The sequence below is a fragment of the Mobula birostris genome, chromosome 19 (assembly GCF_030028105.1).
Source record: "Mobula birostris isolate sMobBir1 chromosome 19, sMobBir1.hap1, whole genome shotgun sequence".
Taxonomy (NCBI): domain Eukaryota; kingdom Metazoa; phylum Chordata; class Chondrichthyes; order Myliobatiformes; family Myliobatidae; genus Mobula; species Mobula birostris.
In genome coordinates, this window is record NC_092388.1 from 53,141,485 (window position 1) to 53,154,542 (window position 13,058).

The 13,058-nt window shown below is 40.9% G+C and overlaps 1 protein-coding gene across 1 annotated transcript; it reads right to left on the bottom strand.

The window, feature by feature from the left end:
- Positions 1–3,849: 3,849 nt before the first annotated feature.
- Positions 3,850–12,318, bottom strand: bloc1s4 (biogenesis of lysosomal organelles complex-1, subunit 4, cappuccino). Its single transcript, XM_072283065.1, has 5 exons — positions 12,053–12,318; positions 9,688–9,759; positions 9,175–9,276; positions 7,926–8,060; positions 3,850–4,505 (listed from the first exon to the last, which is right to left on the bottom strand). Exons 1-5 carry the CDS (start codon positions 12,251–12,253, stop codon positions 4,404–4,406), a joined length of 612 nt encoding a protein of 203 aa, XP_072139166.1. The 5' UTR covers positions 12,254–12,318; the 3' UTR covers positions 3,850–4,403.
- Positions 12,319–13,058: the final 740 nt, after the last annotated feature.

Consider the following 13,058-nt stretch of genomic DNA (forward strand, 5'->3'; position numbering starts at 1 on the left):
GCTCCCAATCCACATTAGCCAACTCCTCTCTCATCCTGTTGTAATCTCCCTTGTTCAAGCATAAAGATTGCAAAGGATTTTAGATCCAACTGTTTCATCCTCCATCTGAATGCAAAATTCAATCAAACTATGATCATTCTTTCCAAGAGGATCCCTGATTACAAGATTGTTAATCTTACCTGTCTCATTGCACAGGACTAGATCTAAGATGGCATTTTCCCTTGTAGGTTCACTAACATGCTGCTCACAGAATGCATCTGTGATGGCTTTCTTGAAGTCCTCCTCAAGAGCTCCTTGACCAACCTGATTCACCCAATCTATGTGTAAGTTAAAATCCCCCATGACAACTGCCATTCCGCTCTTACAAGCCTCAGTTATTTCTTGGTTAATCACCTCTGCCACTGCAATATTTTTATTAGGTGGCCTATAGACAACTCCCACCAGTGATTTTTTTCCCTTTACTATCCTTAATCTCTACCCAGATGGACTCAACATTCTGCTCCATAGATCTTATATCGTCTCTCACAATCGCCCTGATCTCATCCTTAATTAAGAGCACCATCCCACCTCCTTTGCCTTCCTGCCTATCTTTCCATATTACCTGATACCCTTGGATATTTAATTCCCAGTCATCTCCACCTTGCAACCAGGTTTCTGTGATAGCCACTAAATTACATGCCTTGGTACTAATCTGTGCCGCAAGATCACTAACCTTGTTTCTAATACTACAGGCACTTAGATAAAGTGCCCTTATACTCATTGTCCTTTTAGAATCTAATGACCTTTGCAATTTTTGCTTTTTACTTTTATGCACTCTACTCTTACAATTTTTTTTCCACTAACTCTAGTTTTGGTCTTTGCATCACTTCCCTCTTCTTTTCTGTGTGGGTTCCCATCCCCCTGCCATATTAGTGTAAAACCTCCCCAACAGGGTGCCGGAACCAGAGGAGTTCTGCTTGCTACTCCACACCTCCCTGCACTGAGGCTGAGGTTGTGGCCTGTTCTAGTCTTTGTGTCTGAGAACTCACTTTCATTCTAAAATGCTATTTGTTTACTTTTATTATTTGCACAATTTGATCCCCACCGGGTGTTTGTCAGTCTTTCTTTTTAAATGGGTTCTTCTGTTTTGTGGCTGCCTGCAAGGAGATGAATCTCAAGGTTGTATACCGTCACATATTTTGATAATAAATGTACTTTGAACTTTGATAGGTCGCTGACTCATCAAGGCAGTGTGGGATGAGATTGCAATTCCTGCTGTGCAGCAAGGACCAGAAGTGAAGAGTCCCTCGCGTCCCCAACCAAGAGGTCCAGTTGCTGATCTGAGATTGATTGCAATGAGGCTTTCTGTGCGGAGAACAGTCCTGTGGGACTGATGCTCCCCATCTGGTGCAGGGCCTGCAGGATAGTGTAAACCATTGCTTGATTGAATTAAAGTCAAAAGTATTTTCCTGCCACATAAACTTTTCTGCAAACTCAGTGCGACTCATCCTTCGTAATACTGTGGACAGGTCAAACCTCAACCCGTAGTGACACTACACATTTGTGTTCTTTGGCTGCATGCCCAGTTGATGCAGCCACACACAAAGGTCACTAGAATGAAAACAAGGTTGTTGATATTTTTTCTCCTTTCTGCAAAGAGGCCTGCATCTCCAAGGGCATGACCCATTTTAGTTCTTCAAATGAAACAGAAGATGAATTGTGTGGTGCTGGAACAGGGCATGGGGTACACCCGCACTAAGTACAGCAACACCAAGAACACCTTGCTCCTGATGAGTAGGTTCTTGTCACCATTGAGCAAGCACCACTCCCAGTTCCCATTTCTGTTTCACCTTTGCTATCTACTATAGTCAATTCTTGCCACGTTTGTCTCCCTCCCACCCCCGACCAGACTCCCAGCACCTTTGGGTGATCAGATTTGACTGTTCCCTTCACTGACTATCAGTCAGGTCAGCTGCCAAAGACCATGACTTCCCTTTTGCTGCAATTGACTTTCACCTCTGAAGCCAGTTCAAACCATCAGATACTGATCAATCTGCAGACCAAACATGGGACATCGAGGTTTTGATCTGAGTGCCCCAATTGACCCAACGATGCTGACTACCTCCCTGATGGAGTGGGCAGCCTCGCCTGACTCCAGACTTGATGGGAAGTTCTATTTCCACCCATTGATTTGGACTGCATTACTGATTTCCGTGTACAGTAGTTGGGTCCAATTCCTGATTCTCTCCCCAGAGACCCTTTTGGAGAGCACCTACAATATTTTCAAGACTATCAAGGCCTTCTCTTGCTCCTGACTGATGAAACAAGTGGGCACCTCTATCCCACACATAGGCAATGGTATCCCTGTAGAGCACAAAGCTGTCAAGAGATTTTTCTGCCACATTTAACACAGGTTTGGTCCAGGTGGATTACTTGCCCCAGAGCAGACTTTTGATTGATGATAACCTTGGACAGCCTTGTAATCTACATTTCAACAATCACCAATTTCTGATCTCCCACCTCTCTTGTAGATGACGGTGATGTTGCTGTTCAAGGCCCATTCAGTCCCAATGAGCTGAATACAGCTTACCTGGTAAGCCTGTGCTTGCAGGAGTTATATTCTTCTCAGCTTCTCCAGGGGCTTTGGCTGGTTCAGGCTCTCCGGCTTGCTGTCGTCCACAACCTCTGAGCTCAAGGACCAGATGTTCTGGGAGATTGTGCTGTCCGTGGCCTGCCAATCACAAGGCCGGCATGATCCTCAATATACTTGGCTTTACCGAACTGTGCTCTTCCAGTTGCAAAGTCCCTCTGTGTCTTGTCCTGCTCCACGAGACAGGTAAGATTGGAAGATGACCCTGGAGAATTCAGAGGCAAAGATCGAGGCTCACTGGTCCTTACTGGAGATCCTTCTGCAAACTAAACTCCCTCAATTAGCAAAGAGCAAATGCTGCATGATTACCTGGAACTGATGTTTGCTATGTCACTCCTTTATCCTCTGAACAACTTTGACAATGACCAACTACCTTGAGAGTCTCCCACCAGGGAGTCAAAGCAGGGGTTTCATGGTATTTTTAACACCTTTTAAATTCCTCAATGTTCTTCTCAGATCAACAGTTTAATGTTCACGTTCCATGTCCCCCTGCCAGTCTCTGGTTTTCCTGTAGGTGGCAGTGGCTAACAAGGAACACCTGCACAACCTTTGACCACAAGAGTTTGGGACGTTTAGTCAGTCCAGGACCAGGCTGAGCTATGTAATCTAACCAGATGCCGCACTATGATGTTCCCTTTGCAGGTTTGGTGAAGGTGACACACAGTTTAGCATCTTATAATTGCTTCCATTCATAGCCTGGAGATGATATTCAGGTTACTGTCATCCCCGCCAGATCACCCAGCTGTATTGCTGATGCAGCCCGAACTAGTGGATAGGATGTCATGAAAAGTGCTGATAGCTTCTGAAAGATGGCCAACTGTATATTCTTCAGAACTGGGACAGACGCATAGACTAGGCAGAGCAGAGCACTTCTGCTTCATTGAGCTTGTCTCCCTTCCTAATATATTCTTGTGTGGGTGCCTATTTTTGATAATAACCAGTGCCAGTACCAAACATTCAAACCTTGGGCACACTAAAAGTTGATAAGCACAATACCTCTTCTTGGATCTCATTTTAAGAGCTGCTATAATAAATACAACACAAATTCACTGTCACTGTCCAATCTATGACATTCCTGGTAGGAGTCTGCCCATAAAGCCATTTAGTACAAGAACAAACTAAACACTCCTGCACATCAATAATACATTTGTAAGTGGATCCGAACATTCCTAATAAAAGACCACCACCTGGCATGCTTTGAAATATGTTTGGAGACAGAATGAATCTTGAGCTATTTTAATCATTAAAAAAGATATACTGCATGGATTTAAAAATTGCAATACCTAAAGGCAATTTAATACCTCCCAAAGCAAAAAGAAAAAGAACAGAATCCAGCGCCCAGAAGTCATTAGTACAAAATAAAACATCTAATTTAGCGATTTAGGGATTTCTGCTTCTAAAATCTGGTACAATTAATCAAAACAGCAGATTTTGGAAACTTTGTAGTAATACAATCAAAAAGTGCAAAAATATGGCTTAGGATTGAATACTGTTACAAACAAATCCAGTCTCAGAAGAGAACTAAATTATCAAAAGATCTCAAAACTTCAGGTTGGACAAACATCTAAAATCAGTCTAAACCAACCATCCAACAGTGCATGTACTTAGGTAACAGTGTTATACCTCAAGTAATTTTTTGAAGATTCAAAAGGAAGACAAGATTTGTTTCACAATTTTAACACTGTTTCAATATTGTCCACAAGGTTCTTAAGTGCTTCTTTCAGGGTTCAACAAATTTGATCCCCTCATTTGTACTGCTATTATTTCAGTGTTATCATTCATGTTCCTGAAAACTATTTGCAGGGAAGTAGTCCTCTGTCTGGAAGAGAGGTGCAACCTCAAATTTTTGCTGTTGCTTCTTTGGAAAGGATGGTTTCTACAAGAGAAAAACAGATTAAATAGGAACAGACTCAATCCGTCTTTCAGTCACTTGCTTTTAAGCCTTCAACTTCAGCAAGATTAGTTAATAGCACATTCCCACCAACCTAAAGAAAGAATTTCTCTGAATTGAGCTACAATTTGAGTCAGTGCTTAAGTGACATTGTTGCTGCTAACGTCAAAGGAAGCTACCCACGAGGTATCTAGTTGTGTCGTGGACACCCCTTTCCCAAAAGTCAAGTGTCAGTTCCATGGGATCTCCTGCCTCCAGCACGAATGTCAAAAAACTGACCCAGAAACCAAACATAGTAATGCTCACATTTTGCAAACCAGAAAAATAAAACTCATGTAATGTTATACAAACATTTTAGGGAACTTAAGATAAAGGTTAGAACATACAAGATTAAGATAATCAAATATAAATATACAAGGAGTTAAAATAATTAATTCAGACATTATTTGGAATATTTTTGAGGCATTAGAATACAAGGTATAAAAATCTAATGTACAAATACCTGATGTCTGTGGTATAAGTTGAAAATATAAAAAAAGTGCTGGCAATCTACAGTAAAAAGCCTAAAAACAGATGCAGGTCAAGCAGAGTGGAAAGCCCTTCGTCATAAAGGATGTGAGTGTTGCATGAACACATTAGCCCAAGACCAAATGCTTTATCCCCAATCTTTCTGCACGTGACCATGGATTTCCTCATTTTCTGAAGAGCAGCAAATAACATCATCTGCTTTAAGATATTGGCTAATTATTTAAATGTTAAGCCATCAATTGTTAATATTATACCTTTTCATTCAGGTTTCCCCATCTACCTTAACCAATTAACAACTCATGCCTTTCAAGTTTCTATTGTTTAGACTTAAGATCCTAGTCCAAGACTGAACGAAACTGCTTTCAGTCTTTGCTCAAAGCCCTGACGAGCCTTTTCCTTGTTTTCCTGATCACTAAACCACGATCATTAAGGATACAGAGAAACACCTCTGTCATGATAATCCGTAACACTAGTGCTCCCCTTCTCTTCTCATACACTCACAAATCCGTGGCCAGATTTTGCACTAACTCAGTCTAAAAGTTGCAGATAATGCCACATTAGAAATAACTGAGTTAAATTACATGACTTCCAAGAGGACCACACCCTTGTCATAGGGTTTGGAGGCTTGTGTGCGTCAATGTCCCATGGAGCTATGTTGGCTGGAGACAGGGCCTTGTGCTTTGGCTCATGGTAGGATCACTCATGCTAAACAGGTCAAAGGGTAGAGGCCAGACGAAGAGTGGTCCACTGCTCCACTCTTGGAGAACATGCGTGTGAGAGACGGAGGACCTTCATTGCTACCGCAAACACCAGCAGAGCAGTGGGAGCCACAACAATGAAGTACATGGAGGTAGAGAGCCCACTGACGTGCCATGAGAACAACCTGACATGTCATTGTCAGTAAAACAAAAGAGCTGTACATTGACTCCAGGAAGGGGGTTCTGTTTCTTAAGTTCCCTTTAACATGACCTGGTTCACATTTATTATTCTGTCATGTAACATCTTAAAAAAAAAAATTGTGAAGGGTATTGGTGAATTAATGGGGTTAGTTTTAAACAGTTCAGAAAAACTACCAGCTTACTGGGAGATTTAATATACCCCTTACTCAGCAAAGACAATGCACATAGTACACTGCACTAATACATGCTAAGCCTTGGTGATAACCAGGTTCCAAATTTACTTCTGTGTCTGATGTGGGAGTTAACTCTGCAGTATAGAGTTGATGTTTTTTTTTAAATGGAACACCATCCTGAATGATGTTCTAATCCTGCGTGTTCCTTTTTGTCAATGCTGAAGATCTCATGCATCTTTCTAGCATTAGTATTTCAAGTTTAGAAGTTAGTTTTAGTTCAGATTCTTTCATAAGTTTGTAATAATAATGGCTTGAAAACTACTATCATAACAGCAAGGCCATGAGTTCTGTGCACAGATGATGCAGCAGTGTCGGCTGAGGGTGAGAAGGACTACATGTGGAAACGAAGCACATTTCTGAGACGCACACCACCCAAGCTTCAAATATTGCTCATTTGGTTTCCTCTTCAAACTCAATTAAGCAAATACTAAATGAACTTACCACAAAACTAATTCCAACTCGATATCTACCCTTTCTACAAAGTGTTAAAATGATATCTATTGCTCATAAACCTTTTTTAGCATTAAAATGTGACTGCTCTGAAGATGAGCCATCATTCCTTCAGACTTTAATTGACGGAGATTCTTTAATACAATAGCTGATATAAATATTTTTATACCTTTATTGTCAAATTAGTTTTCTGTTTCTGTTATGACATAAGAGAGAGTACAGAGAAGATTTACTGGAATGTTACCTGGTTTCATCTCCTAAGTTACAGCGAGAGGTTGAACAAATTGGGTCTTTATTCTTTGGAGCGTAGAAGGTTGAGGGGGGACTTGATAGAGGTATTTAAAATTATGAGGGGGGATAGATAGAGTTGATGTGGATAGACTTTTTCCATTGAGAAGTGGGGAAGATTCAAACAAGAGGACATGAGTTGCGAGTTAAAGGGCAAAAGTTTAGGGGTAACATGAGGGGAAACTTCTTTACTCAGAGAGTGGTAGCTGTGTGGAACGAACTTCCAACAGAAGTGGTTGAGGCAGGTTCGATATTGTCATTTAAAGTTAAATTGGATAGCTATATGGAATGGAAAGGAATGGAGGGTTATGGGCTGAATGCAGGTCGGTGGGACTAGGTGAGAGTAAGAGTTCGGCATGGACTAGAAGGGCCGAGATGGCCTGTTTTCGTGCTGTAATTATTATATGGTTATATATGGTTATAACATCTTCCTCAGTTTCTGGGATGCTGATTTCAATTTAGCTCCATTATGCAACTTACCCTGCTCAGAGTTATCACACAGATTGCACTTGCAGAGCAATAAACAGCAAGTGGCAGAAAACTTTAGACCAGGAGTTCCCAACCTGGGGTTCACAGACCCCTTGGTTAATGGTAGGGTTTCGCGGCATAAAAAGGTTGGGAGCCTCTACTTTAGACCAATAATTTTCCATTGTGTTCATAGTTCCTCTGTTTTAATCTTATTAATAAAGTTTTCTTTCTGTCCCTTTCCACTTGATCAAACACATTGCCTTCGATTTAAAGAGATATATGTGACTTCTAATGCACATCTCAAATCTTAACTTACTTTCCCCCCCATTTATTGATGAATACAACATTGCTTGTTCCAGATGTTCACTATTTTTAATCCATTTTTGTTCATAGTTCATAATTAGTCCTTTTGCTTAGACTTTCAATAAAACTACTATACACTATTGAACAATAGTGCTATTGAAGCTCCCACAAATAAATGTAATATTGTTACAACACACAAAACTGAAGTGTTTTACCAAACATAACATTTTACTCACATTAAAGAATGCAGAAGAACTGAATGAATGTAAGATTTTTTTAAATGCACTTGGAAAGGTTCCGAGCTCAGCTTCTGCCTGTGTTACTTGATCATCCAGCGTAGATAAATTCTTTCCAATCATCTTAACAAAAGCCTGAAATGTGCATTATTCAATTATTTTAAGGCCTAAATTTAATTATTTAAATATTCAATGACTTTTTTTTATTCATTTCTTGAAAATAAACTGAATTGATGATAAAAATGTGCTCTGTCTCGGAGTCACGTCTGACCGACATCCATGTAGAAGAAATTTCTATTTTATGAATATTACATTGAAAATATACTGAAAACTAAAAAACTATGCATTCATCTAAGGGTCAACTTTTACTGCAATATTATGTGAAAACTATCTAAAATAAAGAAGACATTTACAGAAGATTTCAAACCTTCAACACATCTTGAACTACTGGACAGCTATTAAAATACTTTTGAAATGTGGTCAATAATACAAGAGAGTAAGAATACTTTCTTTCTAATCATCTCCAATGGAGAAAGAAGAGTTGAGTAGTGGGAGCAACATCCCTGCTCTTTGAAATGGTTGCTATGGACTCTTTTGCATATAACAGAGGCAATTTTGTCTTCAGTTTAATATCCCCATCTGCAATGATACAAGCCAATCCTCTTTTAGTCCCTCAAAACAGCACCAGAGAACAGATTTAGGTACTGGTGTGACTCCTTAAACTTAAGCCTTCACATGTTGGCTCTGAAACAGTTTGAATTACTTACTGAACCATCGTGGACATCATATAACCGGTATTAAAATCTGAAGTATCTTCCCTTTCTTGGTATAGGAATGAAAAGCTTTTTAAATTGGTAGAATAATTGACAAACAGGACACATATTTAATTGGACATAGAGCTGATCTTTAAAAAAATCTAATAATGTGCTGTGGTGATTTGGAATATTCTTTGTGCAAATATTACAGGTAAATTCAACAAGTAGCCTTAAGAAAATAACTCCAGGGCTGTGGGGAGAGAGAACAAATTCAACAGCAGTACCAGATGTCACACTTCTCTGAATGTTCAACTGATCCTTAAATGGAAATTTACGAAGATAATTTCAAATGTCAATGTAGAATAGGAATTTAAGGGGTAAGTGCCCTGTACAGGAATCCTTCCAATAGCATGCCTGTTATTACACTGTAACTAACCTGAAGCCACAGCTTCTACAAATTCAAAATACATGCTGAGCAATAGGTAACTACTCACCTCAAGCTTATCAATCTTTTTGTACATTTGCTTCATTTCATCAGCTTTAGCATGGATTTCAGGGATATTTTCATTCATTATTTGTGAAGAATCATTTCGAATCTACAATAGAAAAGGGCGTTTGATTCTATTGATTGTATTTTCTGCATTTCCAGAGGTTAAAACAATAATGCACCTGTGTGATAGCAACTTGAGACATTAACACATTGTTCAAGGAAGCTGCAAAAGTTAGCTCTTGCCTTGAAACTCCAACCACCATTTGGTAAATTCCAAGTCCTTGTAACATCTGCCTTTTAAGGCCATCTATCTTTGCGGTGAACTCGAGTCATATTTCATTTAGACCTGGGGTGAGGCATTCCCTCTTGAGAAAGAGTGTTCAAGGCATTTAATTTTAAAATGTCACCCACTGATGCTGCTCATGGAGAATCTGCACAAGATAGGATTAGCACAGCAGAAGATATCATAACCAAAGCACCTGTAAAGGGCAAAAATAAAAGACGTTAAATCACTTACTATGTCCAACATCCCACAGAATTCATCCACTCTGGAAAGCATTTCTTCTAAACATGTCTCCAATTGCTGAACCTGCAATTCAAAAAAACAAACTGGAGCCATACCATCTTGAAAATGATGTCCAATTAAACTATGTCCAAATTCCTCTGAAAATGAAAGGACTTCTTAGATATCCAGTGTTCCATTTGCTTTCCTATTATCTTGCCTTCTCTTATTCAATCATGGCATTATAGACGGACTTCCCTTGTGCTATTTTAGGAAGCTACGGGTTTCTAGCCTTCAAGAGGACCACAACCTTGTCCTGGTTTTATGCTTTGGCTCCTGGTAGGGTCAACCCATGCCAAACAGGTCAAAGGGCAGAGGTCAGACTGAGAGCAGTCCACTGGTCTTCCATGTTTGGAGATTCACCTCAGATCTAACAACCCTGACTGGTAAAACAAAACTATTAGAGAAACAGCAATGAAGAATCATTCAACATCTGAGTGCAACAGTATTCCTGAGTCTCCACATGGGACTTGCATGACTGACAGTACTGAAAACCAAGAAAAAGCTACTGACACAGTGAAGGAAGTTCTGAACACCAGCAGAGATGGAAGATGTTCATTGCTGCTCTAAATGCCAGTGGCATAACACCAGTAAGTAAATGGGTTTCTAGTAAATATCCCAACTCTACTGAATCAAAGAAATTTGTGAAATTGTTGGAGACTCCAACGTAATTCTTTGGATATTAGTTATTGAACTATAGAGGAAGGGGTGAAAATGGGAAAATAAACAAGTAATTAGTAATTCAAATAATGAGTTAGGCACTGGCAGAGGCAATAAAGAAAGCTCAACCTCTCTTAAGCTGTTTACATCTAAACAAAGCTGTACGTCCATAGTTTTAGTAGTTAAATCTGGCAATGGCAATACAGCAGATCCATAATGCACTGAAGTGGGAAGAGGAACTGTATTTGTTAAACCTGAACAGTTAAATTCCTCTGCAAGTCTTTTCTGAATATTTCCAGAGTTAGGGATATAATTTTTTTCCCACTATTTCTTTAAGATGGAGATCATCAATCTGGCCCAGGTAACAGAGCAATCATATTCTCCACTAATTTTCGCATCCCCAATCATTCCAGGCAGTAGTTGTAATTTACAGTGGCAAAGCCCTCATGTCTTTAGAGTACGGGAGGAAAATGAAGCACATGGGAAAACCATGGGCAAGCTTCACTAGGACAGCAAGAGAGGCCAGGGCCAGAGCTGGGGTGATGAAGTTGAGGAAGTAGCTGCACTCTAGCAGGGTGAATACAGAAGGTCTTTAAGCTTCTGTACAAGATACAGATCTTGCAAAAATGTTTCAAGTAGTTCAGAAGTAAATACTAATGGAACATTCTTCTCTTCGACTGATGATTGCTGGCATGCACCAGTTAACAGCAAATGCCAGAACAGAAGGGGAATTGTTTACTATTTGATACTGTAGAGAAGTGTTCAGTTTGCTGCAGCCCTGGAACTAATGCTGGGGTCGAAGCAAACTGACAGTACAATCCATAACTAAACTGCCAGAACAGTTTGTTGTTGTCCAACAGCTGATTCAGGTGCTCTCCTGATGCTGTGTTGCTTTTGTTACCCTGCACACATTATATTTTCATTATTTTAATAGTATATAATAATTTTTACAGTATGTATTATGAACAAGTGTAGGACAAAGACCGTTACCAGTAGCACATAAATGTACAGTCAGGACTGATGGCTATGCCAAACAGCCACTGACCGTCTACCTGGGTGTCCGAGATAGTGATAATTTCAGATAGTTTAAAGTACACCTTATAGCTCCATGCACAACATTATTAAAATATATTATCAACCTACTTTCAGGGTATATGTACAAGCTGTATCGTGGTGAAAACTGATTTCATGTTTAGACCTAGGTCCCATCCCCAAGCTATCTCATTACATTAATCCGAAGCAGTTCCAGTCTCAGGCTTTTCGAATAAGGGGTGCTCAAACGGTACTTATACTTATAAGTACATTTATTGGAAGCAGACATCCCAACCAACACAGTCGACCTCAAAGTGTCACCGTCACGGTGCTATTTGCGAGATCTTACTCCGGTGACTATACTGCAAAAGTTCATCACCGGCTCCAAAACGCTTGAGAGGCACTTTTGCAGTATGGTTACCGCAGTGAACGGCTTGAAAGAGTTATTAAAGCTTCCCTACATTTTGCAGAAACAATGTGGTTTAGGAACCGGACCGTAAACTGAAGCCCTAAACTTTCCAGGAAGGAGAAAGTAAAGAATGGAGATACAGCCCTGAACCCCGTTCACATGATCTACAGACGCTGGGTGTTCCTAGTCTAACCCTAGCGCCGGGAATCCGGCACTTACCTCCTGCTCAACGCTGGCTGTTAAACACTCCGAGTAGAAGCAGGCCGTCTGCTTCAGCAGCACCTCCTGTTCGCTCACCGTTCGGGACGCGCCCGGCTCGGGGCCTTCTCTTACTTCATCTTCTTCCTGTCCGATAACTCGGCCGCCCGAACACTCACAAGAACCAGCACCGTTCGGGACCCCGATCCACGTTTCCGCCATCGCACCGAGTCAACTGATCGCCTACGGGTCCAGACAGCCCGCCTCTACCATTGACATTGTCCAGTCCGCTTGAACCTGCCCAACCATCTTCTCTCCAATTGGTCACGCCGACTTCTCTGTCCCGCCCAGTTTCCATAGCCCCGCCCAGTTCTCCCCGTCCCACACTTGTCCAAGCAAAGTAACACACACCCCCACACACACAATGCTGGAGGAACTCAGCAGGCCAGGCAGCATCTATTGAAAAGAGTAAACAGTCAACAATTCTGGCTGAGACCCTTCATCAGGGCTGGAGAAATGATGAGAAGTTAGTGCAGGAAGATAGGGAGAGAGGAGGAAGGTGGTAGATGATAGGTGAAGTGGGGAGGGGGTGAAGTAAAGGGCTGGGAAGCTGATAGGTGAAAGAGATAAAGGGCTGGAGAAGGGGGAAGTATAATAAGAAAGGGGAGAAGACCATGGAAGAAAGGGAAGGAGGAGGAGTGCCAGAGAGAGGTGACGGGCAGGTAAGGAGATGAGGTAAGCTTCCCAGAAGAATATAAGAGCAAGGATCTGAGGTGAGGCTTTATAACACATTGGCCATATTACACTTGGGAGTATTGTGAGCAGTTTTGGGCCCCTGAACTAAGAAAAGATGTGCTGGCATATGAGAGGGTCCAGAGGATGTTTTCAAGAATTATTCCAGGAATGAAGGGGTTGACACACTCAATGGAGTTTAGAAGAATGCTCTTGTCAAAACTTATCATGCATTGAAATGCCTGCATAGCGTGGATGTGAGGAGGATGTTTCCTATAGTGGGTGAGTCTAGGAC

What these genes read in the sequence shown, in the direction of transcription:
- bloc1s4 (XM_072283065.1), bottom strand. Translation starts at nt 12,253, where the DNA reads ATGGCGGAAACGTGGATCGGGGTCCCGAACGGTGCTGGTTCTTGTGAG. An exon ending in CAGCCAGCGTTGAGCAGGAG is followed by an intron (nt 9,760 to 12,052) that starts GTAAGTGCCGGA and finishes TTTGAATTGCAG; the next exon opens with GTTCAGCAATTGGAGACATG. An exon ending in TCTGTGGGATGTTGGACATA is followed by an intron (nt 9,277 to 9,687) that starts GTAAGTGATTTA and finishes TTTCTATTGTAG; the next exon opens with ATTCGAAATGATTCTTCACA.